Source organism: Saitoella complicata (genome assembly GCF_001661265.1).
Source record: "Saitoella complicata NRRL Y-17804 unplaced genomic scaffold SAICOscaffold_20, whole genome shotgun sequence".
NCBI classification, from domain to species: domain Eukaryota; kingdom Fungi; phylum Ascomycota; class Saitoellomycetes; order Saitoellales; family Saitoellaceae; genus Saitoella; species Saitoella complicata.
In genome coordinates, this window is record NW_017567011.1 from 329,863 (window position 1) to 349,811 (window position 19,949).

The 19,949-nt window shown below is 51.8% G+C and overlaps 15 protein-coding genes across 15 annotated transcripts; 7 read left to right on the plus strand and 8 right to left on the minus strand.

Moving 5' to 3' along the window:
- SAICODRAFT_59934 (histone-fold-containing protein) lies at positions 1-420 on the minus strand (the record flags this gene model as incomplete). The annotated part of the gene is made up of 1 exon (XM_019169721.1): positions 1-420. The coding sequence occupies one exon, from the start codon at positions 418-420 to the stop codon at positions 1-3; it is 420 nt and encodes a 139-aa protein (XP_019022568.1).
- A 484-nt stretch (positions 421-904) lies between these two features.
- SAICODRAFT_59969 (histone H2A) lies at positions 905-1,369 on the plus strand (the record flags this gene model as incomplete). Its single annotated transcript, XM_019169724.1, has 2 exons — positions 905-1,184; positions 1,242-1,369. The coding sequence occupies 2 exons, from the start codon at positions 905-907 to the stop codon at positions 1,367-1,369; spliced, it is 408 nt and encodes a 135-aa protein (XP_019022569.1).
- Positions 1,370-1,517: 148 nt separating this feature from the next.
- On the minus strand, positions 1,518-3,695 carry SAICODRAFT_72728 (uncharacterized protein). Its single transcript, XM_019170793.1, has 3 exons — positions 3,309-3,695; positions 3,168-3,260; positions 1,518-3,118 (listed from the first exon to the last, which is right to left on the minus strand). The coding sequence occupies exons 1-3, from the start codon at positions 3,525-3,527 to the stop codon at positions 1,799-1,801; spliced, it is 1,632 nt and encodes a 543-aa protein (XP_019022570.1). The 5' UTR covers positions 3,528-3,695; the 3' UTR covers positions 1,518-1,798.
- A 358-nt stretch (positions 3,696-4,053) lies between these two features.
- Positions 4,054-5,434, plus strand: SAICODRAFT_60110 (dihydrolipoamide succinyltransferase; the record flags this gene model as incomplete). The annotated part of the gene is made up of 3 exons (XM_019169732.1): positions 4,054-5,116; positions 5,167-5,279; positions 5,333-5,434. 3 exons carry the CDS (start codon positions 4,054-4,056, stop codon positions 5,432-5,434), a joined length of 1,278 nt encoding a protein of 425 aa, XP_019022571.1.
- A 551-nt stretch (positions 5,435-5,985) lies between these two features.
- Positions 5,986-6,889, plus strand: SAICODRAFT_31374 (uncharacterized protein). Its single transcript, XM_019167899.1, has 4 exons — positions 5,986-6,158; positions 6,222-6,244; positions 6,367-6,433; positions 6,491-6,889. Exons 1-4 carry the CDS (start codon positions 6,042-6,044, stop codon positions 6,872-6,874), a joined length of 591 nt encoding a protein of 196 aa, XP_019022572.1. The 5' UTR covers positions 5,986-6,041; the 3' UTR covers positions 6,875-6,889.
- Positions 6,890-7,752: 863 nt separating this feature from the next.
- On the minus strand, positions 7,753-8,476 carry SAICODRAFT_156685 (uncharacterized protein). The gene is made up of 3 exons (XM_019165578.1): positions 8,426-8,476; positions 7,868-8,372; positions 7,753-7,812 (listed from the first exon to the last, which is right to left on the minus strand). Exons 1-2 carry the CDS (start codon positions 8,440-8,442, stop codon positions 7,904-7,906), a joined length of 486 nt encoding a protein of 161 aa, XP_019022573.1. The 5' UTR covers positions 8,443-8,476; the 3' UTR covers positions 7,753-7,812; positions 7,868-7,903.
- A 60-nt stretch (positions 8,477-8,536) lies between these two features.
- SAICODRAFT_20825 (DNA-directed RNA polymerases I) lies at positions 8,537-9,366 on the plus strand. Its single transcript, XM_019166334.1, has 3 exons — positions 8,537-8,854; positions 8,910-8,973; positions 9,030-9,366. Exons 1-3 carry the CDS (start codon positions 8,587-8,589, stop codon positions 9,142-9,144), a joined length of 447 nt encoding a protein of 148 aa, XP_019022574.1. The 5' UTR covers positions 8,537-8,586; the 3' UTR covers positions 9,145-9,366.
- A 127-nt stretch (positions 9,367-9,493) lies between these two features.
- SAICODRAFT_95652 (uncharacterized protein) lies at positions 9,494-10,410 on the plus strand. The gene is made up of 2 exons (XM_019171994.1): positions 9,494-10,055; positions 10,105-10,410. Exons 1-2 carry the CDS (start codon positions 9,529-9,531, stop codon positions 10,400-10,402), a joined length of 825 nt encoding a protein of 274 aa, XP_019022575.1. The 5' UTR covers positions 9,494-9,528; the 3' UTR covers positions 10,403-10,410.
- A 66-nt stretch (positions 10,411-10,476) lies between these two features.
- SAICODRAFT_36490 (WD40 repeat-like protein) lies at positions 10,477-11,543 on the minus strand (the record flags this gene model as incomplete). Its single annotated transcript, XM_019168506.1, has 2 exons — positions 10,477-11,302; positions 11,350-11,543. 2 exons carry the CDS (start codon positions 11,541-11,543, stop codon positions 10,477-10,479), a joined length of 1,020 nt encoding a protein of 339 aa, XP_019022576.1.
- A 166-nt stretch (positions 11,544-11,709) lies between these two features.
- SAICODRAFT_31376 (uncharacterized protein) lies at positions 11,710-12,420 on the minus strand. The gene has a single exon (XM_019167900.1). It carries the CDS (start codon positions 12,363-12,365, stop codon positions 11,826-11,828), a length of 540 nt encoding a protein of 179 aa, XP_019022577.1. The 5' UTR covers positions 12,366-12,420; the 3' UTR covers positions 11,710-11,825.
- A 1,274-nt stretch (positions 12,421-13,694) lies between these two features.
- SAICODRAFT_9114 (DNA-repair protein rad2) lies at positions 13,695-15,077 on the minus strand (the record flags this gene model as incomplete). Its single annotated transcript, XM_019171738.1, has 4 exons — positions 13,695-14,679; positions 14,728-14,816; positions 14,867-14,952; positions 15,065-15,077. 4 exons carry the CDS (start codon positions 15,075-15,077, stop codon positions 13,695-13,697), a joined length of 1,173 nt encoding a protein of 390 aa, XP_019022578.1.
- Positions 15,078-15,178: 101 nt separating this feature from the next.
- SAICODRAFT_95660 (cobalamin synthesis protein/P47K:Cobalamin synthesis protein-like protein/P47K) lies at positions 15,179-16,665 on the plus strand. The gene is made up of 2 exons (XM_019171995.1): positions 15,179-15,259; positions 15,308-16,665. The coding sequence occupies exons 1-2, from the start codon at positions 15,217-15,219 to the stop codon at positions 16,318-16,320; spliced, it is 1,056 nt and encodes a 351-aa protein (XP_019022579.1). The 5' UTR covers positions 15,179-15,216; the 3' UTR covers positions 16,321-16,665.
- On the minus strand, positions 16,405-16,968 carry SAICODRAFT_95665 (methionine sulfoxide reductase A; the record flags this gene model as incomplete). Its single annotated transcript, XM_019171996.1, has 1 exon — positions 16,405-16,968. The coding sequence occupies one exon, from the start codon at positions 16,966-16,968 to the stop codon at positions 16,405-16,407; it is 564 nt and encodes a 187-aa protein (XP_019022580.1).
- Positions 16,969-17,094: 126 nt separating this feature from the next.
- Positions 17,095-17,692, plus strand: SAICODRAFT_95668 (uncharacterized protein; the record flags this gene model as incomplete). The annotated part of the gene is made up of 2 exons (XM_019171997.1): positions 17,095-17,397; positions 17,449-17,692. Exons 1-2 carry the CDS (start codon positions 17,180-17,182, stop codon positions 17,690-17,692), a joined length of 462 nt encoding a protein of 153 aa, XP_019022581.1. The 5' UTR covers positions 17,095-17,179.
- A 125-nt stretch (positions 17,693-17,817) lies between these two features.
- SAICODRAFT_67055 (uncharacterized protein) lies at positions 17,818-19,642 on the minus strand (the record flags this gene model as incomplete). Its single annotated transcript, XM_019170280.1, has 3 exons — positions 17,818-19,202; positions 19,262-19,397; positions 19,547-19,642. 3 exons carry the CDS (start codon positions 19,640-19,642, stop codon positions 17,818-17,820), a joined length of 1,617 nt encoding a protein of 538 aa, XP_019022582.1.
- Positions 19,643-19,949: the final 307 nt, after the last annotated feature.

Here is a 19,949-nt window from a genome sequence, read left to right on the forward strand (position 1 = left end):
TTATTTGGAGGAAGAAGAGTACTTGGTGACGGCCTTGGTACCCTCAGAGACGGCGTGCTTGGCCAACTCTCCAGGGAGGATAAGACGGACGGAGGTCTGGATCTCGCGGGATGAGATGGTAGACTTCTTGTTGTAGGCGGCAAGCTTGGAAGCCTCAGTGGCAACGCGCTCGAAGATGTCGTTGACGAAAGAGTTAAGGATGGACATGGCCTTGTTGGAGATACCGGTGTCGGGGTGGACCTGCTTGAGGACCTTGTAGATGTAGGAGGAGTAGGTCTCCTTGCGGACCTTCTTGCTCTTCTTCTTCTCGCCGGTGGCGGTCTTCTTGCCGGCTTCCTTCTTCTCGGTAGCGGGGGCCTTGCCAGCGGGGGCAGGAGCCTTTCCTCCAGTAGCGGGCTTCTTCTGAGCGGGAGCGACCATTGTGATAGTTGTAAGTGTGTGTGTGTAAAAGGCGATACGGATTAGACTTTACGGTGGCCTTGAGGGTGGGTGTGCTCGTATATTTATAGAATGAGCGGTGCTCGAGCGTTGTGCGCGTGAACCGCCCAGTCGCGTCCAGAGAGCGTGCGCAAGAGTGCCCGACGGTGGTGAAAAGTCTAAACGAGCAATCACTGGCAGTATCGTTTCAAGGCTTCTAGAGAGCAGTCGTCCTCTGAGCATGGCGGTGACGAGAGGATTACTGCCTTACACCGAATTACACTGAATTACACTGAATTACGGCGAGTAAGGACTGCCCGCGCGCTCGATCGCTTCACGTGAACGCGCTGAACTCCAACGTGCAATCGATTCAAGTCAACTGAATCGAACGAAGGTATAAAGATCTGTCCCTTCGCACTCCACCCCATCCAACAACTACAACTTATCTCTCTCACCCAACCCCACTCACTACCAACAACTTATCAATATGTCTGGAGGAAAATCTGGTGGAAAGTCCGCTTCTTCTAAGGGTACTCAGTCCCGTTCCGCCAAGGCCGGTCTTGCCTTCCCCGTCGGTCGTGTCCACCGTCTCCTCCGCCGCGGTAACTACGCCCAGCGTGTCGGTGCTGGTGCCCCCGTCTACCTCGCTGCCGTTCTCGAGTACTTGGCTGCCGAGATCCTCGAGTTGGCTGGTAACGCCGCCCGTGACAACAAGAAGACCCGTATCATCCCCCGTCACTTGCAGCTCGCCATCCGCAACGATGAGGGTAAGTCAATCACATTTCGCTTCAATCGATGAACATGATCGCTAACTATCTCTTCAGAGTTGAACAAGCTTCTCGGATCCGTTACCATCGCCCAGGGTGGTGTTCTTCCCTCTATCCACTCCAACCTTCTCCCCAAGAAGTCTACCGGTGCCGAGTCCAAGGGCAAGGCTTCCCAGGAGTTGTAAGGGGTTAAAGTCAATGATGATGGGAGCGGTGTTTAACTAAGGATGTTTCTCTTTTTTACTTTGGGTCAACGGTGTATTACGGGTCTTGCTTATTGGGTTTCCGGCGCGTTTTCTCTTTTCTTATCACAGCTGCAGCTGTAAACAAATACGATCGATCGATTCATATACTCACTGTTCAACGCTCGCTTACTTCTTTCCATTGCCTTTCAATAGCAATTGCACCGACTTCATCCCCTCCCACACGCGTCAGGCTCGCACAGTACGCGTTTCGTGAGGATGGACGCGTCTGAGTCCACCCAGCGCTGCACGTGAATGCAGCGCGTGCGTCATTGTAGAAGTACCGAGATACCTTTGCATTGTTTATCATAAACACCAATCAAACTCCAGTCGCCCATTCTCAACCCTAACTTGTAACCCATGTATGACAACTTAACCGTCCGAAAATTCATATGCGTCAACTCCCACGGTTCCGGGACCGCTGACCTCGGCACCTCCTCTCGCGCCCGTAGCTTCACCGTTGCCGTCCACAGCCTCGGCATCACGATCCTCCGCTGAGGGAGTACCTTCCTCAGTGCGGGCAACGGGCCTCACCAGTCGCTGCGGGCCTCTCTTTCGCACAGGCACCGCCTCAATCTTGCTCGAATTGGCCATGTTATCTGCGTCCGGACCCCCCGAATCGTCAGATCCGTTGTTTTGTATTGGCCGTGGTGACCGTTGTATTCTTGATGCTTCTGCTGGTTGCCGCGACGGCGTTGAAACCCACCATTCGCCGGGAGGTCTTCGGGCGCGGCGCCCTGATGGCGGAACTTCAAATAAGGTCCCCTTATGGAATGGTGTGAGTTTCTCTCGTAGCAAAACGTCTGAAGTCTGTGCTGACGGTCTTGTGATTGATCTAGACGACTGCTGTTTCACGACGCTTGCGTATGTTCTGCGCCGCGGAGGTGTCTGCTTCTCCGCATCCACATCCATTACCTGACCCACTGCTCCTTGGACAAGGCCAACTTCCGAAGACTCTGTCAAGGAAGCTCCAGTATCATTTGCAATTTGACCTTGTGGTTGTCCTTCGTGATTGGTCGCAATGCTTTTTGGTTTCTTACGGGCCGATTCAGAGTTTACCACTTCATCTGCAGCCTCCGAATGCAGAATATCAGCAAGAGCATCTGTCGAGATCTCAGTCTCATCGCCTTCCGCTTCAGCAGCTGGTCTCTTTAGTGACACTGCACGCCTTCGAGAGCCCGGGCCCCAAGATGATATCCGTCGTTGAGCGGAAGACAATGCTTCGCTTGTCCGAACTGCACTTGGTGTGTGTACACACTCAATGTTTTCAGATAAATCCTGTGTGATGGGTGCATTGGAATCTGAGGAGGCGATTGGTGTCGGTAAAGCACCATGCGAACTGAACCGGCAAGAAGCATTTACGGGTGTCGGTGTTGGAGTCTGCGAAGATCTATCGTTTGTGGTGATCTCTGGTTCAGTTGTTTCCTGCCTATCTTTGGAAGATTCAACCTCTGACTCCGCATCAAATGCTTCCACCACGTGAGGTACATCATTGGTTGCGGCTGGCTTGATAAGGCCTGGCGATACTGAAGTACTCCTAGGAAGCGCCGCAGGCTTTATCAAGCGTTTGATAGCATCCAGAGAAGGCGATGCCGGGCGCGGTTGTCGCGCGGACGTAGCCAACCTATGTAAAGTAGGCGTCGACGGATTGTATGCAACAGCTTGCGGCGCGTTCAGTCGAGTACCGATACTCTGTCAATACGTTAGTATGTATGGTTGATATAGAGATGGATGGACAAACCCTTGGCATAGGACTCGTAAGATATAAACGGTCCAACACGTCCTCTTTCGGCTGAACAGCACGAGGAGCAGGTGTAGCTGTCGATCTCTGCCTCTAATCCCGGAATCAGACGCATTCATAACAAGAAAATGCTTCGCGTACGTTTGTTATTGACTGAGGCACCTTGAAGACATTTTCATCCGGCCGTGGAGTCACAGCGATGGTGCGGAGCGGAGTTGTGGACCTCGGAGGAGGTGGGCCATGCGCAATGCCACCCCATGGTGTGAAGCTGGATCCAGAGGGAGGTCTTTGTAAACGGACGGCTGGAGACCTTAAAGAGAAGTCCTTGTCAAAGACTGCGCGGGGATCAAGATCTGGCATGTGTTGAACGCATCCAGGAAGCTCTACAGTGTTTGTACCATGGACCGTACGGTCCCGGTACCTCTTCGTACGTGAGCTACAGCAGGCCGTGTGCGAATCCAACAAACGGTAAACGATGTATGAACTATTTAGGCATGAGGTAGAGGAGTTCCAAGCAGTGTAATACAATAACATGACGGCGGCAGCTGTGCCCCTCCTCCGTAAAGGTCGGACGGTCGGATGCAGCTTCGACGTCGGGGTTCCACCAGTAAGGGCACCTAAAACTCCCGACCACCCTAAAAGCATTGGATCACCAACAATTCTGTCATTGAATACCCAGGCATCGCAACAACAGTGACCATATACACAATGCAACGTGCCGCAACACAAACACGAGCTGCTCTCCGTACCGGCGCTGCCAGGTGCTCTTCCTCCGTCTCCTCCAGGGCGTTCGGCAGCGCTTTCCGATCGACCGCTGCCCTCAAGGCCGTCAGACCCGCTCTCGTTTCCAGGTATGGCGCCAAACCGATCCCTAGATAATTCCTCGATGGATCACATACTTACGTACTCGGCTCATAGATCTACCCTTGTTTCTGGCAATGCCCGCCAGGTTTTGTCCTTGAACGTCGCCTACCTTCAGAGCTGTGGATACGCAACCAAGGTTGTGCAGGTGCCTACTATGGCCGAGTCCCTAACAGAGGGTACCCTGAAACAGTGGAACAAGCAGGTCGGAGACTTTGTGGAGCGTGATGAGGAGATTGCTACTATCGAGACCGACAAGATCGATGTGTCGGTGAACTCACCAGAATCCGGTACCATTGTGGAACTTTACGCTCAGGAAGAGGACACCGTTGAGGTTGGAAAGGACTTGTTCAAGTTGGAGCTCGGTGACGCACCTGCCGGTGGTGCTGCTAAGAAGGAGGAGGCCAAGGACGCACCTAAAGAGGCTGCTTCCCCGGCCAAGGACGAGAAGAAGGAAGAGAAGCCCGCACCTAAGCAAGAGGAGAAGCCTGCACCACCAAAAGAGGAGAAGTCTGCGCCCAAGAAGGAGGAGAGCAAGCCTGCGCCTAAGCAAGCGAAGCCCGCTGAGCAGCAAGCTGCTCCTGCCGCTGGTGCCCGCACCGAGAACCGTGTCAAGATGAACCGCATGCGTTTGAGGATTGCCGAGCGTCTTAAGGAGTCCCAGAACACCGCTGCGTCTTTGACTACCTTCAACGAGGTTGACATGTCTGCCCTTATGGCTCTCCGTGGCAGGTACAAGGATGACCTCCTTAAGAAGACTGGCATCAAGCTCGGTTTTATGTCTGCTTTCACCCGCGCCTCCGTTCTCGCCATGAAGGAGGTTCCCGCCATTAACGCCGCCATCGAGGGACCCGGTAAGGGCGACACTATCGTCTACCGCGACTACGTCGACGTTTCCGTTGCCGTTGCTACCCCTAAGGGTTTGGTCACCCCCGTTGTCCGCAACGCCGAGACCATGGACATGATGACCATTGAGAAGAGCATCGCCGAGTTGGGTGCCAAGGCTCGTGACAACAAGCTTACTTTGGAGGATATGGCCGGTGGAACGTTCACTATCTCTAACGGCGGTGTTTTCGGATCTTTGATGGGTAAGTTTCAACGGTTTCGACTGGGGACGCTAGATTGACGTCTTTCTTAGGTACCCCCATCATCAACTTGCCCCAGACTGCTGTCCTCGGTCTCCACGCTACTAAGGACCGTCCCGTTGCTGTGAACGGTCAGGTGGTTATCCGACCCATGATGTACATGGCTGTAAGTGCCCCGAATATCTTACAAATGGATCATCACTGACATGGTTGTTATAGCTTACCTATGACCACCGCCTCGTTGACGGACGTGAGGCCGTTACTTTCTTGAAGCGTGTTAAGGAATTTATTGAGGACCCCGCTTCTATGCTCTTGCACTAAGCGTGTGAGAGGATAGGGAGGGGTAGATGCACAGAGGGTGTGCAAAAGGAGCCATTTTTACATCCGAGTTGTGGCATGCATAATTCAATCTAATACGATACATCGAACGCACTTTGCGGGCTTCCATTGCACTGTTGCTGTTGTCTTGTAAACAATCTCCAAGTCCAGTTGGTCGTAACTACACGTACAAGTTCGCACACTGGCCGAGCGTGGGAAGATGGCCAGTCGCCGTGATCCAGCAGATGCCCGAGCCAAGATTGAGGGATGATGAGGGCTCGGTCGGTATCCTTTACTATTTCGTCTTCAGCTGCTGTTATCTGCTCTGCTCTGCTCTGCTCTGCTCTGCTCTGGCCGCACACACAGAAAGGAATCACGCGCGGCCACGGCGAAGGGCCACCGCGCGCAGCACCCTCCTTAAATCCCACCTTCCCTTCCCGCTTGCCCTCTCCTCACCAAAACATCCGGATCGCTTGAATCACCGTGATATAAGCTTCCTTGCCAGTTTCTTTCCAGTCGCCTCAACTCACTCTTCTACACCACTCCGCTCAGCACTCCGCGAACGCGCAAACAATCTATCTCTCTCCGGTTGATTCAACATCTATACAACATGGTTGCCAAGTCTCCTGCTTCGAAGAAGTCTACCAAGTCCTCCAAGGCCAAGTCTGCCGCTGCTACCGTCAAGAAGGCTTCCTACAAGAGCATGATCACTGATGCTCTCGCTGCTGTACGTAACCCTTTCTTCTCCTCGTCGCGTCGGCGCGGTCATGCTAACGCGAGTTTTTCACAGTTGAAAGAGCGCAACGGCTCCAGGTCAGTTGGAGGAAATCTATGGGACGATGAACGCCAACACTTGTTTATACTATACCACAAGTCTTCGCGCTCAACGTCCTTTCAACGTTTTTGTTGAGAGCCTGCGCTAACACCTCGTGCAGTCGTCAAGCGATCAAGCAGTACATCAAGGAGAACTTCGATGTCGACACTCCTGCCTTCGACAGACTGGTAAGCTTGCTATAACAATGAAACTTACCAGAGTGTATGCTAATGTGTCCGCCGCAGTTCAACAACGCTGTGAGGAACGGTGCCGACGAGGACTACTTCATCCAGCCCAAGGGTCCCAGCGGTCCTCTCAAGTTCAACAAGAACTTTGGCAAGGAGGAGAGCCCTAAGCCTATTGCTAAGAAGGCCGCTGATGCTGCTAAGACCGCCAAGTCTACTGCTAAGACTGCCGTCAAGGAGGTCAAGAAGGCCGTTGCGGAACCCAAGAAGACTGCGACCAAGGCCAAGACTGCCGCCAAAAAAGTCACCAAGAAGGTCGAGGACCCTTTGAAGAAGGCCAAGGGCGGCCGTGTTACCAAGAACAGTGCTTCCAAGAAGACGGCCGGTAAGGTTGCGCCCAAGAAGGCTGCTACTCGCAAGACCACCGCTGCGAGGAAGGCTTAAATGGATATGGTAATGTGTGTATGGGGTTTCTCTTTGTGACTGCTACTGGTTGATCTTGGGCTTTTGGTTTGTTTGGTTTGTTTATTTCGATTTACAGGAATGTTAGGATGCTGGCAGGTTGGTGTTCCTTTTGTGATCGTTTGTTTCTGTTTTACTTCTATCGTTATAATACTGCGATTCTAAACACAATGCTGTTGCTTGTGATGTTCCGGTGCTGATCTGATCGTCTGCGCGCTCGCCTCGCGCGTTCGGGCTGGACGACGCGTCTCTGCGCCGTGATGCACGTGAACGTCGCGTTTGATCATACTACGCACCCCCACGCCCTTCAGATACCTTATTTCGGTGTCGCAAAATCATCACGAATGATAAGATTGGAATTCGTTTCTTTATTCATAGAATCAATTTCAGGCGGTTCAAATGTTGCCGCCACCAGGAGGCTATGCTTTGTCGGTCGCGAGAACGGCGCTGGCACGTTTCAAGCCCTCGAGCTCGGCTTCTAGAACACTTCTAATATTCCTGCCTGTAATCTTGTTCAACTCGTCCCGTACACCCCCTATCGCGTCAGAAATCATCTGTCTTCCGAGGGCCTTCGTCCACGTACCATCCCTCATTATTCCCTCCATTTCTTGTTCGAGATCACCGACAACGCGCAATGCTTTGCGAAGGTACTCAGCATCGTGCCGCAAAATATCTGCAGCCTCATGCGCCTCAAATGCTGACACTTCGAAAGCTTCGGCTTCCCTTTCCCACGTCTCTGTGAGCACTCGCACGTCGACTCCTTGAACCTCGGGTTGCTTCTTCTGCAGCGAAGCAAGGCTTTCGGTGAACCTGTAACGCTGGCCTTCAGTCATACTATCGACCTGACGAATGTGTGCGTCTAGTTGTGATTTGCGGCGGCGCACGTCAGCCAAGCGGGCTTCGAGATCGGATATTTCCGACTGTCACAACGTTATTAACCGTAAGTCCAGCCAGAGTTTGGTATAGCAAGCGTACCTGAATTCCATCACGCTCCCAGACATACTGAAGTCTTTATCTCTCAATGTCTTTGGTACTCTCACTCATTGCTTGAAGGATCTTTCTTTCCTTCTCCGCATATTCGCTGACAGCACACAGTTGTGACCTTCGTAAGTCTGCCTCATGGGTATATTGGTGCCTTATGCTACCCTGAGCAGCGATAATATCCTGAAGTGTAATCAATATATCACGTCGGAAAGCAACTGTCGAGTTATGCGGTCCAGGTGAGAGAATTAAGCGTGCATGCTCTTTCGTGAGGTTATGGAGGCGCTCGCTCAGATGGTCCCTTAGGGGAGCAAGGGTCGACAACGCTAGCTGGGAGGTAGGTGGATCCTTTGCAACTGAATTTGGAGGTGTATGCGTCACCAGGATACTGCTTTCAGGCGCAAAGCGTAGAGTTGACAGATGGCTCATGATGGCTTCCTCCTCCACGACAGCTCGCCATTCTTCCACAAAACGATACTCTGGTGGTATGGTATCATTACTACTCGCTATCAACATGTCTACGGCTTTGTCTGATCTGAACAGAACACTCACTTCTCGTCCTGGTTCATGCTCTCGGTCGTTGTTAGATGTTGTGGCTGGAGAAATGCGGGAGATGCAGGCTGCACATGCCGAGGGCCCAAAGTCTGATAAGTATCGATACCGTGCACCGTACACCATACACCGTACAACGAAGAATAGTCCCCAACGCAAAAATGTCAGGCAGCGCAATCATCCTGGAGAAAGACTTCCTGATCAGTGCCACGGACAACGCAAACTTTGACCGTGTCACCAGAATCTCTGCTTCTACGGCCGACAAGGACATCGAGATCGAGCTTGACATCAACTCCGAGATTTACCCTCTTGAGGAGGGCAGGAAGGTCAGACTAGTCCTTGCAAAGGCCTTGGCTTTGGATGGTTCCAGAGACGTGAATGCTGAAGGTCGGGGGTGGAGGGAGACTTCTGAAGTAACGCTAGCCGAAGGTATGCATATCCCGTGGACCAATTTGGCAACTCTTATGCTCATGATGTTTTTCAGAATACGAATATGTCTGCTACGGAAAGGTCTATCGTCACGATGAGCATGGAGAGACTGACTTGATGTAAGTTGAGCGCGGTGCAACGTGGATGATTGATATCATGCTAACATTCTCTACAGCTCGGTGTATATCTCCTTCGGTGGGCTGCTATTGATGGTGAAGGGAAACTACAAGGACTTGCAGGGACTGAATCAAGACAACGTATATCTTTTGATCAAGAAGCATGAGCAGTAGGGCAAATGAACCAGGATCACATATCAGAGAACTCGGCAGAACGAAGGGCACATTGAAAGGTTGCAAGGCACATCAAATGAAGCATAGATCAAGGCTGAAGGAAGCAGCGAGGATCAGCCCTGGGGAGTCGGAGAGGTCTCACTTTCTGACGTCTCATTCACAGAAGTACACATGCACGGAAGCGACGGTACTCGTGCTGCGTACAGCGTAAGAGCGGGCTGCAATAATCTAAAAACATTCGAAAATATAGACCGTTCTCATTGAGATAGCTTTCGTCCAGTACTGCTGTGTGCCTGGTAGTCGACTGCGCTGACGTACGCGCACTCCTCGCTGGAGAAGGAGAGCAAGAGCGAGCTTACAACCCGTACGTCCTCAATTGAAATCATGTCTCTCGAGTCGACGTTCAGCGAGCTCAAGTCCGCTTTCTACGAATCTCATGACCACCAGCGCTGTCAGCCTTTGCTGTTAAAGCTCAAGGTGCAGTTGGCCGAGGAAGGCGTCTTGGTACCTTCACCAGAGGCACCACATGCCAAGCTTCTCATTGCACGAGAAGCACTTGAAATTGGAGCATATACCGCAATTCATCTCACCTCGCCTTCAACTTTCGCCAGATACTTTACCCAGCTTTCTCCCTTCTACTTTCCTTCACTGGGATTGCCAGCCAGCGAACATCAATACCCTCTCACCGGTCTGCATCTGCTGTACTTGCTCAGCGAGTCGAAGATCGCTGAGTTCCATATCTTCTTGGAGAGTTTGGCTGAAAGTGATTTGGAGCAGAAGTGGCTGAAGCACGCTGTTATGTTGGAGAGGTGGTTGATGGAGGGAAGCTACGACCGTGTATGGCGAGCCAGAAATGAGGCGCCGGCGGACGAGTACCTCTTTTTCATGGATATGTTGATGGAGACGATCAGGTTAGTCCGGCGTTCGTTTCGCCCTGGGATGATTGCTAACTTCAATTAGAAACGAGATTGCCGAGTGCGCTGAGAGAGCATACACTGTTCTGCCTCTGACCAACGCCAAGCAGATTTTCTTCTTGGAGGACGAGTCTTCAGTGGTTGACTTCGCCAACGAGCATGAGTGGGATGTGCGTGATTCGCGAATCTACTTCCCCGCAGCTGGAGCTACGGACGGCGATGCTATGATGATTGATGGTGATGCTCAGAAGGCAGGCGTGGCGTTGAAGAGTACGGGACTACCGACGGAGAAGATGATTGCGCAAACGTTGGAGTACGCGAGGGAGTTGGAGCAGATTGTCTAGAGGCAGTCACATATGAAAGGACGGAGATATTGCATGTTTGAAGGGAGCCGGTCAGAGCTTAATCATATACCCTGCTATACTCGCCACAAGCAAATCAACTTATCGTAGAACGAGCAAGTTGCAGCCACCTCTTCGCTTGCCCAATCGCAGCCATACGTGATGCTTTTGTGCTCTCCTTCAAATGTGCTCACCACCTCAAGTGAATCTTCATCCCGCTTTCCTACACACCACTCAACCACTCTAGCACCCTCGTACATGCAACAGACTAGTAATCTGTACGCATTGCCCGGATTTGGCACAAGCCTCCAGACTCCCCCCCCAAGATCCACCTTGGCAGTTTCCTGCCGAGGAGAGAACTTCGGTGCGCATACACTTTGGCGAAAGATCCTGAGTTGATTGTCGTAACTCCCAGTCAACATGAACTCGCCCGTACCGTTTGGCAAGATGGCTGTTACACCGGCCTCGTGCGTTCGTCGATCAACGAAGACAGGCATATCAGGCGTGCGAGTGTCCCAACATTTGATAGTGGCGTCGTCTGCCCCGGACCATATCATATCAGGTCGACCCTGATCATACGTACAGGTCCATGCTTCCAAGTCATGACCGTTCCACGTCTGCACGACTGACTCCGCGTTGAGGTCGTACATGGTCAAATCACCCGCCGAGGATGATGACAGAACCTGACCAGAACGTACCGGATCCATTGCAATCTGTAGCAGGAGAGTAGATGAATCCTCAACAGCATGCGAGTCAGCGCAGGCTTCGAGACGTAATAGGTCTGCGATGACGTTATATGTTGTCAGGTTGCCGGTCGAATGCGCTGCAATCAGTCGAGATGGGTTGTGAGGATCCCAGCGCAGATCGAGGATGGCGGGGCAATCTAGCTCCTGTACAGGCTGGCTGAAATAATGTTAGCCCTGTACAAAGTTTTGTTCCTAACATCATACATTCTCCATTGTTCATCACGATGTACGTGGTACACCATAACCTTGCCAATCCTGTCGCTCGAGGATGTCTTCTTCTCATTCTCTCTCAACAAGTACGTCCCGACCACCATCAACCGTCGATCATTTGGCCAGAAGAGAAGCACATCAGCGGGATATGGCGTCTCGATAGACGAGAGTAGAGAACCTGATCTCATTGCAGGCGGTTAAATAAAGTTTGATCTACGTTGCAGGCAGGCTGCAGGAAGTTGAGATGAAATCACCCAATTCGGGAGAAGTTGCACAAAAGCGGATTTTCAAGGCCTAAACAATATGAGTTCCCATTTATGACTAACGTACGAGTCGCAAGAAAGCTATAACAATGCCCGCGATACCGTTTTGCCAGTGGCATCCATGAATGCCGACGTCCGGGAATCTATCCCACGTTCGCGATCAAGTATGGTAGCAACAATCCAGCTACTCAATCCCTAGAAACCTTCTCACAAGGTCAAACACTCGGTAAACTCATCCAAGAATACAACCCTGAAACGCCCCGCCCACTCCGCCCTGAACTTCTTGTCCTCCCAAATTCGGCTCATGGGCCGTTTGAAACAAACCAACTCAACCTTCCATCCACGCTGCAAAGCTCGCTCGACACACCTAAAGAATCCACCGTTGCTGAACTCGGCCGTATTACCGTCTCCGGTGCCCACAACCATAGTAGCAGGTTCATAATCCACAATCGACTCCAGCATTTTCAAATGCAAGAGCTCGTCAACACCTTGCTCCCCCTTCTTGGGCTTTGGGTCCACATATGATTTACCACCGTTCTTTCCGTACGTCTTCACGACAATAGGGCCTCCGTCTGAATCTGAATGCGCAGAAGGCTGCGGCTTAACAACCCGCTCAAGAACTGACACTTCGTAACCCAGCGCCTCGGCCTCAGTCAAAGGCTGCAATAACGGCGCACTACCGACAAGAATCTTCCTTGCAGCCGGTCTTGATCTCTCAAGAATCTGGCTGAACGCTCCGAAATCCATCCTGGGTGGTCCATGGCCCCGCAAATACTGATAAGTTTTCTCATACTTGATCTTATTGATGAATCCCAGGACAATATTGGAATTGTCGATGAAGATGTGTATTGGCTTATCCTTTGGCGGAGTATATATGCGCTTAGGCTTGCCCGTGTATGGTGAAATAATCCGTGGGTGCGAAGTTTCTGGCGATGAGGCAAAGCCAGAATCATCTGAAGGTACTTGGGCTTGATGTAAAATTGAAGCAGATTCTTCAGGGAACATAAGCGCGAGCTTCTCATTCAGAAGACGATGACGCTGATACGCATTCATCGCAGTCCGGCTGCGGTGAACTGCTGTGCGGGTGCATTGCTTATCAGCATCGTAACGCCTGCTTGGTGCGGAAGGTGCGGACGCAAAGCGGACGGCCAACCTCTCCTTCTTGGGTGTCGGCACATCGACTGGGGCGCTCGTTGTATATGAGGACGTAATCTCTTCGCCCTTGACCTCACTCTCCGACGCCATCAACTCGTCGAATTCGTATTCACTTTCCTCATCGACATCCATATCACCTGCAATATCTCTCGAACCAACGGCCGGTCCATCTGCAGTAATGGAAACAGGCTTGCGGGACTTTTGCCGCAGCTTCTTTGCCCGCTTCTTCTCTGCCTTCGTACGCACTGAAGATGTACTCAGATCATCCCCAAAGTATTCAGGAACTTCAAAGGTAAACGATGGCAACTGAACGGGCGCACTCTCGCTCCGCACACGACTGTGCTCCAAATACCTCCATAGTCCTCCGAAGTCACCCAACTCAGGAATGTCGTCCTCCTCAACTCGGGACGTCGCTGAAGGCGACAGCGACAGCGCCGATGACGATGACAGCGACGACAAAGGTGCAAGAGCCGTCAACGTCTTCATGATAGGCGTGAAGTCACCCAAGAGGGCGGCTTCGTCGGATGTATGCTGCTGAAACGAAACGGAAAGAGACATCTTAAAACGATAACTGTGAACGCGAAGCTGACCGGCAGACGCTGAATTGAAGAAAACGGCGATAAACAAGGAAATAGTACGGACGCTGATATGGAGGGGGCGGTCGCCTAAACGTGTGTTTATGGATACGGCGGCGAACGTGCTGCGCGCGGGCCCGGGGACGACGGCTTGTGTGGCGAACCGCGCTCAGCTCCCGATTCGCCCCCGATGGAGGAGGAAGGAGTAATGATACTTTGGTCATCATAAAACCTACCTGGTTACTCGTTATCCGAAACCCCGATACCTCGGCAACAAAAACGATGCATTCAACTTCGGCAACTCCATCGAGCCCGAACCCCTCACCATCCTCCACCACCGTTCCCATTAACGAGGCGGCCGCCCACCCTTCTTCGCCGGCGTCGTAGTCTTCGCCTTCTTCTTCTTATCCGCATTCTTCTCTTCCAACTTTCGTTTCGCGGAAGCCTTCTCCACATCCGTCTTCGGCAAGACCTTGAAGAAACCGTCCAATCGCCCCTGCTGCGCAGTCTTCAAGTTCTTCTGCAGCTTTGCCGCACCAGCTCGCACACGATCCTCATTGAATCCCTTCTCACGGACGAGGTAGTCGACCAATCCCTCGATATCGGGTGCCTCCCATTTCAGATCGACAGTTTCGGGGTCGAGCACCTCTGCTTCGAGGAATAGTCTTCGGGCGTCCTTGTAGGGCCAGTCTTCTGGGATTTGGTACTTCTTTCCTCCCTCAGCTTGCAGCTTCTCCACGATAGCGTCCAAACTCTTATGCTCCCGGATCAACTTCAATGCGGTTCCAGGCCCGACACCCTTGATAGGATCACAGTAATCGCATCCCAAAAGAATACACATGTCCACAAACTGCTCCATCGGCATCTCAAGGCCTTCCAAAGCCTTTGCAAGATTCATCTCAACGATAGGCATCTTGCGCTGCTCTGAAAAGGTAAGGTGACGAAGAAGTGACGGTGCACGGAAGCACATAGTGTCCATATCCTCCGAAGCCGCAGCAAACACCTTCCCTGCTTCAGCCAACGCAGCACACTGAGCCTCAGCCTCACAAGGCGCATCCACATACGGAATACCCATCAACTTCAGTAACTTCTTACATTCCTCGTTATGCTGCTTGGTAACCTTGACTGTTCTCCTCGAGAACTTGTCCAGATCCTCAGCCGTACCAGTCTCCTTGGCTTCTTCCAGACCCTTTGTTGCTTCCTCACGCTTTGCGAAACGCTTTGCGAGTTCACCGGATTTGAGGGTTGGTGGCTTTCCGTCGAAGACGTAGGCAGGTTTGATACCGTTGTCCACCATGCGGAGGGTTCGGTAGAACATACCCATGAGATGACTGTTCTCTTGTTAGCACATGTTCCAAAAAGACAGTCGAGAGGAAAACCTTGTGGTCTCTCCAGAATCGCTCATCAATTGCTGACCATCTTGTTGTCGCACAGCGATAAGAAACTGGTAGATACTCATAGACGCGTCCTGTTCGTCATGTGTTAGCACGGCGCAACACCGGGAGGCCAGACACGAACGATTGCGACTTTTCTGCCAAAGTAGGCCTTGATCTCTGATTGCTTGATTGCTTGAGGTGCATGGTCGGAGATGACCTGAGAAAGACCTGATCACGAAACGCGTTAACGCGACGAGAAGGAGAAGACTGCGACGGTAGATAAACCTGCGCAAGATGTTAGCAGTGGTCAACGAGAGGTCGTCGAGGAACAGAAACGCACCTTTAATACCCATCTTGCTTCTCTTCCGATATTTCTACGTTGGTGGTTGGTTAAGTGAAGAAATCTCGTGATGTCATGTACGCGAACGTCGAAATTGGAAATCTAAGTGCAGCAACGACAAAGACCTCCAAAATATCGACGGCAATTGCAAGATGAGTGTAGAGCAGAAGAGAACGCCCGTCAATGTATTCACCGGTACGTTCCTTTCCACTACATCATGGCCTGCCATCTAACATTGCACAGGTTTCCTCGGATCAGGCAAGACCACCGTAATCCTCTCCCTCCTAAAACACCTCCCAAAAGACTACAAAATCTGCATCGTCAAAAACGAATTCGGCGATGTCAAAGTCGACTCCGAACTCGCTCGAAACTCCAACGTAACCGGCGTTCAAGAAATGCTCAACGGCTGCATGTGCTGCGTCCTCGTCGGACAAATGAAGAACGCGATCCTCGAGCTCCGGGATCAATACAACCCTGACCGTATTGTTATCGAGACTTCGGGAAGTGCGTTTCCAGCGACGATTGCGTGGCAGATTAGGGAGTTGAAGGATCAGGGGATTTATTTGGATTCGATTGTTACGGTGATCGATTGTGTGAATTTTAGGGGGTATGAGGATACGAGTCCGACGGCTGCAATGCAGGCGAAGTATACGGATTTGATATTGATGAACAAGCACGAGACTGTGTCAGAGAGAGATTATGATACGGTGCTGGATCATGTGTATGATCTCAACCCCGACACGGCCAAGATCAAGACCTTCGAGGAAGGTCGAGTCGGTTGTTCCGTCCCTCCCGATCTCGTCTTCGGTCTCGACTCCAAGCTATTCCAGTTGACCGAGAAACATCTTCTTGCAACGCCCGAAGAGAGCAGACACCACCACGACAATGAAGTTGACATCATCCAAGTCTTCGCACCACGACAAGCCTCACCCACTCTCACCCACGACTCCCTCTCTACCTTCTTAACCTCCCTGCCCAAAGACGACTTCTACCGCGTCAAGGGCATGCTTCGACTCCCTTCTATCCCATCCGATGTCTGCGAGGCGTCACCAATCAACACCTATATCCTCAACTACGCTTTCGGCCGATGGGAGTTTACGCCGCTTGAGAATGAGCCATTGGAGGGTGGGGATCAGGATGTGAGGTTGACGGCGATGTTGGCAAGGGGGAGTGCGAGGATGGGATCTTGGGCTGATAAACTTGGTGCGGCGTTTGGTGGGGAGGCGAAGGGTGTGCATGTTCACAAGCATTACTAGACGAAAGACAAGAGGAATGATAACGGTATTAGATTTAGCAACTACCATATCGTACACCTCCACTCCCCAACGACAGGGCAAGGTCTACCAGTGAAGGTAGTGCGAAGGACACTCATACCCACCCGGGTTATTGTCCAAATACTGCTGATGATAATCCTCCGCATCATAAAACACTCCAGCCTCCCTAACCTCCGTCGCGATCTTCTTTCCCTTATAATGCTCCTCCTGAACCTTTGCCAAGACCCTCTCCGCCTTCTCCTTCTGCTCCGGCGAGTGGTAGTAAATAGCCGAGCGGTACTGGGTTCCGATATCGGGTCCTTGTCGGTTGAGTTGTGTGGGGTCATGCATACGGAAGAAGAACTCGATCAACTCCTCATAGCTCACGTCCTTTGGGTCATAGGTGATTTGAAGAGCTTCTGCGTGTCCAGTTGATCCGGAGCACACTTGGCGATACGATGGTGCGACGGAGTCTGATTTACCACCGGTGTACCCGACGCGGAAGTGCTTGAGCTTGTTCTTGAAGTGCTTATTGTACATATGCTCTGTTCCCCAGAAACAGCCGTTTGCCACCGTTGCTCGTTCGAGGCCGGGGGCGAGAGCGGCTGCTGCTGAGCCGTTTGCAACGACGCCAGCTGAGGCCGAGGACATGAACATGCGGGTGAAGTGTTTGATAACGGAGGTCATCGTCGATCAAGAAGTTGTTTGTGTTTGGTGGAGTGAATGCTGTTTTTTTCTGACTGTTCACGGTGCTTACGTCACGCCGCCATTGTGCCCAGCGTCCCAACTCACGCTCAAGAAGCTGACCACCAAAGAAGCAATTGCAACAACAGAAAGTCAAGTAGAATTCACAACATTCAATATGGAAATCAACAACTCCCTCTACGCTCTCCCCGCCTCCTACATCGTCGCGACCCTCCCGCACATCTTCTCCGCCTACACCCTCAACAAAGCTTCCGGCGGCAAGTTCACCAACGTCCACCCCCGTACCAACCTCGAGAACTTGAAGGACAAGGTCTCTCATGATGTCTACACCAAAGCCGTTCGTGCTGAGGCTGCTCACAAGAACAACTTAGAGGGGTGAGTATCTTGATCCGGGCTGATTGACGAGTGTATGCTGACTGAATGCAGCTTCCCGCTTTTCGCTACTGCTCTTCTTGCCGGTAACTTTGCCGGTGTCGAGGCTTCCCTTTTGAACAAGTTCGCTGCCTTCTACGTCGGTGGCCGTGTCTTGTATAACGCTCTCTACACCTACACTACCCGCGAGGCTACCTCCCAGGCTAGATCTGTTCTCTGGCTCGGTCTTACCTCGTCCTGTCTCTACGTGTTGGTGAAGGCCGCTCAGGGCGTCGCTGCTGTCAAGAGGTTGTACTAAATTGTTGCATGAACTGGGAGAAGGACAGAAGTGTATGTTAGCACAATACCCATAATACACCCATATGATCATATCAATCGCATTGTATTCTTTCACTAGCAATCTCTGGTATCCTTTGTTTCAGCTTACTCAAACATATCTGCACCGGCATCATCATCATCCTCATCCAAGCCTCCATTCTCAATCTCACTCGCAAGTTCCTTCTCCCTTTCCCTAACCTTCTCCGCCTCCTCTTTATCTTTCTTATCCGCATTCATCGGGTATCGCATCGCCTTGACGCTCCCATTCCTCAACTGCATACTGAACTTGATTCGGTCGTGGAAGGCTTGCATGGGCTCGAGGGTAGCATACACGTCCGTCGAGGAGAGAGACTGCATGTATCCCTTCTCGTGGTTGATCGTGGCCTCGATAACACCATCCCTGATAGCCTTCGCAACGATATACTCCGCAGATTCCTCCGAATCAAGATGAAGTCTCAGACAAATATCCCTCAAGGAGATACGACTGTACGACAACGACATCGACCGAATACCCGTCTTAATGACATTATTCCTCAACCGACCAATCAATGAGTAGTTTCCATCCTTCTTAAATCCCTCCGCGTACTTCTTCGTCGTCTCCTCAAACAAATTCAAATCACCAACACGCACCGCACGGACAATATCCAGATACGGAATCAACGCCTTCTCCAACATCGGTTCACGGAAAAGTGCGCGATGCGGAATATCTCCCATCAACAACTGAACAACAATACTCAATTTCTGTGCAGCCTGCAAAAAACCAGCAGCATTCGGGATCTGTGGGGCTTTACGCACGGCACCGACGAGATGTCCATGCGCACCCGTATAATCCAACTGAATCGCACGGATACGGCCAAGGTAGTACAAATACCTCGCCACCAAGTTATTGCTCGCATGCTCCGGGAACGTCGTCTTCGCCACCAATTTGTCCGCTTGCTCGTACGCACTTTCCGCCAGGTAACTTCTCAACAACAACGTCAACACGGTCGCTTGGATATCAGTGTCGTGTCTCAATGTTGCCGTTCTTTGTGCGGCAAGGAGGGCGGTTCGGGTTTCGGTGAGTTTCCCCTCCAACTCGAAGAAGCGGGCGTAGTAGAAATATACACGAGCAGCAATCTGGTCAAGAGAGCGGCGGTTGAGGCTGCGGAGCTGCTCCACCAGTACAGTCGAAAAGGCGACACCAGCGGCAATCTGCTGCGTATCCAAAAGATGAATCTGCGTCAAGAGCTGCACATAGACATCTGCTTCTGCCACAATCTCCTTTGACGCCGACGAGTCAACGTCCATGCTAACATCCTCAGAACCTTTTCCGATGGCTTGCAAGATTTGGGAGCCCTGACCGGAGGGGTACACTTCCTGTACCGCCTGCGCGAGGATATCGGCGTTCAGACGCTTTCGCAGGGAAGATAAGTTTCGTAGAGCACGCAAGGTCAGTCTTGGCTCAAGGCTCGAAACGGCCTTTTCCACCAATGCGAGGTTTTGCTTAATGTCTATTCACGCCAGTAAGGTTCGATACCCGTTTCCACTGCTGATGGAGGTGTGTGCATACCTGCTACGACCGAGGCAGCGACGTCGGGCTTCAGAGCGTCATTGACGTCTCCCATTTCGACGTCTTCAACCTTCTTGGGAGTTTCCGATGCCATTGAGGGAAGTTGGTTCTTGCTGTGTGAAGTCTCGGGGGTCGACTTCGTACGCGTACACCCAAAGACGTCAGCGCTCAGGCGGTGAATCGGGAAGATGAGATCAAGAGGGGTTCACGGGGCGTCAAAAGGAAACGTAATGGAATCGAAAAGCAAGATGTATCTCATGAGCCGAATAAAGTACTCTATTGGACTGCCTGCCGGCGCCGGCGGGTATTACATGAAGCTGCCTTTGAGGTAAACAAACCGTCGCGTTCGAACGAAACCTCAATAACGACTTCATAAGACATCATGGCTCTTGAATCACATCTCGCAAATATCACTCAGACTTCAGAAGCGATATCCTCACTGTCTTTTGCTCACCCAGCGACCTTCATCAACTCCCTCCTGGCTTCACCAGATATCGTATCCCTCATCCGCGATGCGCAACCCCATGAGCGAGGACTGTTTTCACTGAAGAAGGGTGACGAGGAGCCGAAAAGAGCAAGGAAGGAGGGCGCGGCACCGCCTACACCATTAAAGAAGGCGCCGAGTGTACAGCAGGAAGCGGACATTCTTCTAAGAGCAGCAGAGAAGTTGGTGAAGATCTAGTACGTG

What these genes read in the sequence shown, in the direction of transcription:
- SAICODRAFT_31376 (XM_019167900.1), bottom strand. Translation starts at nt 12,365, where the DNA reads ATGGATTTCGGAGCGTTCAGCCAGATTCTTGAGAGATCAAGACCGGCT.
- SAICODRAFT_95660 (XM_019171995.1), top strand. Translation starts at nt 15,217, where the DNA reads ATGAGTGTAGAGCAGAAGAGAACGCCCGTCAATGTATTCACCG. An exon ending in GCCCGTCAATGTATTCACCG is followed by an intron (nt 15,260 to 15,307) that starts GTACGTTCCTTT and finishes AACATTGCACAG; the next exon opens with GTTTCCTCGGATCAGGCAAG.
- SAICODRAFT_31374 (XM_019167899.1), top strand. Translation starts at nt 6,042, where the DNA reads ATGGTTGCCAAGTCTCCTGCTTCGAAGAAGTCTACCAAGTCCTCCAAG. An exon ending in TCACTGATGCTCTCGCTGCT is followed by an intron (nt 6,159 to 6,221) that starts GTACGTAACCCT and finishes AGTTTTTCACAG; the next exon opens with TTGAAAGAGCGCAACGGCTC. An exon ending in AAAGAGCGCAACGGCTCCAG is followed by an intron (nt 6,245 to 6,366) that starts GTCAGTTGGAGG and finishes CACCTCGTGCAG; the next exon opens with TCGTCAAGCGATCAAGCAGT.
- SAICODRAFT_20825 (XM_019166334.1), top strand. Translation starts at nt 8,587, where the DNA reads ATGTCAGGCAGCGCAATCATCCTGGAGAAAGACTTCCTGATCAGTGCC. An exon ending in TGAAGTAACGCTAGCCGAAG is followed by an intron (nt 8,855 to 8,909) that starts GTATGCATATCC and finishes GATGTTTTTCAG; the next exon opens with AATACGAATATGTCTGCTAC. An exon ending in CATGGAGAGACTGACTTGAT is followed by an intron (nt 8,974 to 9,029) that starts GTAAGTTGAGCG and finishes CATTCTCTACAG; the next exon opens with CTCGGTGTATATCTCCTTCG.
- SAICODRAFT_72728 (XM_019170793.1), bottom strand. Translation starts at nt 3,527, where the DNA reads ATGCCAGATCTTGATCCCCGCGCAGTCTTTGACAAGGACTTCTCTTTA. An exon ending in TGCCTCAGTCAATAACAAAC is followed by an intron (nt 3,261 to 3,308) that starts GTACGCGAAGCA and finishes TTCCGGGATTAG; the next exon opens with AGGCAGAGATCGACAGCTAC. An exon ending in TTACGAGTCCTATGCCAAGG is followed by an intron (nt 3,119 to 3,167) that starts GTTTGTCCATCC and finishes ACGTATTGACAG; the next exon opens with AGTATCGGTACTCGACTGAA.
- SAICODRAFT_95652 (XM_019171994.1), top strand. Translation starts at nt 9,529, where the DNA reads ATGTCTCTCGAGTCGACGTTCAGCGAGCTCAAGTCCGCTTTCTACGAA. An exon ending in ATGTTGATGGAGACGATCAG is followed by an intron (nt 10,056 to 10,104) that starts GTTAGTCCGGCG and finishes AACTTCAATTAG; the next exon opens with AAACGAGATTGCCGAGTGCG.